We start from the raw sequence: 4,190 nt of genomic DNA on the forward strand, positions 1-4,190 counted from the left end.
TCAGGACAACATGGGCACATGAAACTGAGCTTCAGGTTACTTTTAGAAGCATCCACTCTGGGTACATTTGCAAGCAATGCTGTTTTACCGTGTAACATCTGTTTTTAACTTCTTGAATGTAATTGCATTACCTTGTGAGTGGCAGCCAGCATGGGAGGATGAAATGGGAGGTTAATTTGCACTGGCCATCTCTCTTGATTTCTCCTTCATTTCCATTTCTTTTTAAAATGGAAGTTCCATTAAAACAGCAGCACACTTTTCTATTAACTGAGTAACAGAGAAGAATGACTGCCTCTGTATCTCATCAACGGTGAATCTTTTTAAAATCACTCAAGAGGCAAGGCTCAAATCATATATTTAATAAGAACCACTTTGATATCACTTTTTAAAGCAATTAACATTATTATTAGAGATAAGCGCAAGATGCAACATTTAGATCCAGATTCCTAAGACAGATTTCTAAGGTTTAGGAGGGTGCAGACCTCAGGCCGTCGCCTCAGCAATCATCTCTGCATGTCACAAACCAATATGAGAACAGAACTGCACTTACAGGGACACAGCAGATAAAACTCCCCATTTTAACCACGATTTTGCTGCTTTTCAGTCATTTCCAAGCACTCTACGCACAGCAGTGAGAAGAGGGAAATCACTCTGACAGGGTTTCTTCCCCACCTGAAGGTTCTGGAGCAAAGCATTCACTTCCACATCTCCTTCGTTTGGGATATGCACGAAGGGAACGCACCCCTGGCTTTGTGTTTGAAGAATTGGAGCTGGTCGCCAATGGGATCCAGACGTTTCGTGCCACCTGAGCGAGCTGACAAGCACGTGGATGTCACCACATACCGCCATGCCACCATCTTGAAGTGACCTCAGCCAACAGTCTCACGGCTCAGCAGAGCGATCCCCGCCTGCTGGAGAAGCACATCCTGCAAATGACAGCAGGCACGGCGCGGCTCCTCACTGCTGACGATGATGGGGACAGAAGCCTCCAGCAGCAGATGGAAGGCTGGCGGCGGGGACACCTTCCACCACCACAATTAAATCTGACAAAGCCCATCTGCCGGCGCCCTGAGCACTGGCAGGACTAGAGCGGAGCTGAGAACCGTGAACGATAGCACAGCAACATCCAAAGGATTCCTTTTTCTCCCCCACTCCCTCCAAAACACGCAGCCTTTTCCCAGTGCTAAACAGTATGTGGCTTCCACTGATGACTGACAGCAACTGACTGCTCAATTAAAAGGGAATTTTACATTTTGGTCACTAGCTGTGAAGTCTCAAATCCCCCAGACTTTCTTGGAGTCCTCTCCATTGGCAAATGGCTTTTCTTAGAAGGCAGCAACAAATGCAGGGGAAACATCTCATGCATCTAAGGACATTGCAATCGTGTCTGTTTCGTAAGTGCTAAAATTTATTACATGAGAGATGATGCAACAGCAAATAAGAGAGCAAATTTCTACATTGAGTCCCTACTTTGCAATTCAGGACAACAGGAGGTTTTACTGCATTACGGAAGGCAAGGGAGAAAACCCAGAGACAACTCCAATGAGTCTTGTCACGTGTAAGTGAACAATCAGATGTGATGCAGTAAGGAACAATGAAATATATCTGTTTCTGTTCAATAAATTACTAAAACATCAGTCATAAACCTGCTGCATGGCATTGAAAATTAAACTCATTAAACACCCAGGTAGCATTATCCCGATGCAAATGGAAGACAGGCATGAGTGCTCTGCAGCAAACAACTCTGTGCACATCCCATCTTTGGGAAACATATTTACACATACATCTCATATATTAATATATTTTAGTGCACCCTAGCCAGAGGGCAACCAGAAAGAGTATTATTCTGTGAGAAGGACAGGAGATGGGCTGGCTTCCCCTCTCAACTGAGCAAAGCCTGCGGCCACCCATTAGTCCCACATCCATGTGAAACGACTTTTCAAGACGTTTCCCTTTTCCACTTAGCCAGACACCAGGACCCCAAACTGAAGTCTCCTACAGTGGTTGGATAGACTTGGTTCCCAGGATTACTGCGGGTCAGATAAACCAGGTGAGATCGTGTTACCACTGTATCAACAAGCCTTAAGTGACCTCAAGATGAAGAACTTCAGGCAAGCTGCCATTTATTGGTCTCTTGCCCTCCCTCTCCCTTCCTTACATCAACATCACTGCAGAAGCACACTGAACAGGCAGGATAGATGTGTTCGAGCCTCAATAAGAAAACTACAAAACTACACCACTACAGAGGTAAGGAGACTACCACTATTCATGTCTTCATTCAGAGGCAAGGATGCCTTAAAAACAAACCCCAAAGCCTCCATGGGAGGGAAGCCTGAGCAGGACTTTCTCTCACACGACCTGCCTTCAGCTCTTGCACACATCAGCACATCCATCCAACAGCAAAAAAAGTGGTAATGGAGTCCCCAAGGGGCTAGTGCCAGGCTGGCAGCCTGCTGTGCAATGCTCAGGCTGCTGTGGGTTAATTCTAACAAGGCATGCATCCAAAAGACCCCAAAACAGGGAGGCAATCAACTGTGGGGCTTTCCACTTGGGGTCTCCACAGAGGGGCTGGTGCAGTGCAGGGCTGGTTGAGCCAACAGTAGCAAGTGGGCAATGGGGAGCAGACAATGGGAGCTCAGGATTCTTATTCAACTGTATTTCATGACATGACATCTGTGATGGGGGACTGGAGAGATCTACAGGATTTATCACGGAATCTCTGAGAGCTTTGTCTCCCCCAGACTCAAGAAAAGGGATGCTGGATGCAGGAGCAAGAAAGGGAAAAGATACAATGCACCTAGTGAGCTGCCACGTCGTAGAAACACAACTTCTTCAAGGCTTGGTGACTTTTTCCTCTCACAAGCACGCACGTTTGCACGCTTGCCATGCAGGGTCTCTTGACTTCAATCACAGTACAAACCTGGATGGGTCTTGGGAGCACTTAGAGTCATCTGAGAAAACAGCATTTCCCTGCCAGTGAAATGCTCACAAGGATGCATGAGCTTATTACAATTACTCCAGCAGAAATAAGTGGTACCTTTTAGAGTGCTTGCCAGAAGAAAATTAGAGTTCTGACCCAATTTCACACAGTTGAAATCACCTGTGGGAGACTAATATACAATAAAAATAAAGACACAAATGCCCATTTCCCCCATGTCCTCTCCTAATAACATGAATAAAGCTCTGTTTTGATATTTTGTCCTTTCCAAAAGAGTCCAGATGGATTGGTCCAAGTCAGCCATCTTTCAGGTGAAACTCCTCTGATTTCTCCACTCTTTACTTGATGAAATTTTTAATTGTCCACCTCTGTCCTGTGCAGCTGCGAAGGATGAGATCGATGCCAGCCATTCCCCTGTTCTCCACCTCCAAGCAGCGCCCTGTTCCCTTGTTCAGGATGGCACCGTTCTAAAATTAAAGACATGGAGAAAACATCAAAAAGAATTCAAGACGTGGGGGTGTCTGTGAAGCAAATCAGGACTGCACGCTGTAGGAGAGGCTGTGACCCTATGCATGGCTGGGAAGTGCACAGTGCTTTTAGGGGCGATAATGAAACTGAAGCAATAAAATCATTTCCAAAATAATCAGCGGGGTTGACTGGAGCAACCTTTGTCACTACCAGCCCACTGTATGAGACAGAGAGGCAGTGATGGCAGACCCAGAACACACCTGGATGAAATTCCAGCGCTTATGAAGGCTGCTCTTGACCTTGTCGCAGTCGAGGAGCTGGGGGAAGCGGCTCTTCACGTTGTCCACCAGGCAGCGGGTGTCGGGCAGGAGCGTCGTGGTCCCAAGGGCACCAAGGTGAAGGAACCCCTCCTTGGTGTAGCGTGCAAGCTGGGATAGGGAGGAGGGGAAAAAGACCATCAGTATCCTTGAAGTATCACTTAAAAGCAATAGAGAAGAGGACAATCATGGCGGAGCCCAAGGAAGAATCTGTGAGGATGATGAAGAGAGAAAATAGAACTGATGAGGATAAAAGAATAATCCTTTCTCCAGCCTTTCTCTCCTGTTAAGTTTATTTTGCAAACAGGGGAGGGGAGGTGAGGGGAGGGGAGCGGAGAGGGAAGGAGAGGAGAGGAGAGGAGAGGAGAGGAGAGGAGAGGAGAGGAGAGGAGAGGAGAGGAGAGGAGAGGAGAGGAGAGGAGAGGAGAGGAGAGGAGAGGAGAGGAGAGGAGAGGAGAGGTAGAGTT

The 4,190-nt window shown here is 47.0% G+C and overlaps 1 protein-coding gene across 1 annotated transcript; it reads right to left on the reverse strand.

Annotated features, from left to right (window-relative positions):
* Positions 1-456: 456 nt before the first annotated feature.
* Positions 457-3,879, reverse strand: LOC104913872 (polypeptide N-acetylgalactosaminyltransferase 17-like). The gene is made up of 2 exons (XM_010721826.1): positions 3,667-3,879; positions 457-3,405 (listed from the first exon to the last, which is right to left on the reverse strand). The coding sequence occupies exons 1-2, from the start codon at positions 3,862-3,864 to the stop codon at positions 3,277-3,279; spliced, it is 327 nt and encodes a 108-aa protein (XP_010720128.1). The 5' UTR covers positions 3,865-3,879; the 3' UTR covers positions 457-3,276.
* Between the last annotated feature and the right edge of the window lie 311 nt (positions 3,880-4,190).

This window comes from Meleagris gallopavo, chromosome 21 (genome assembly GCF_000146605.3).
Source record: "Meleagris gallopavo isolate NT-WF06-2002-E0010 breed Aviagen turkey brand Nicholas breeding stock chromosome 21, Turkey_5.1, whole genome shotgun sequence".
In the NCBI taxonomy this organism is placed as follows: domain Eukaryota; kingdom Metazoa; phylum Chordata; class Aves; order Galliformes; family Phasianidae; genus Meleagris; species Meleagris gallopavo.

Excerpts from the sequence above, each read along its gene's own strand:
- LOC104913872 (XM_010721826.1), bottom strand. The coding sequence starts at position 3,864 with ATGGTCTTTTTCCCCTCCTCCCTATCCCAGCTTGCACGCTACACCAAG. Across the intron at positions 3,406-3,666 it reads AGCGCTGGAATTTCATCCAG|AACGGTGCCATCCTGAACAA; the intron begins GTGTGTTCTGGG and ends CTTTAATTTTAG.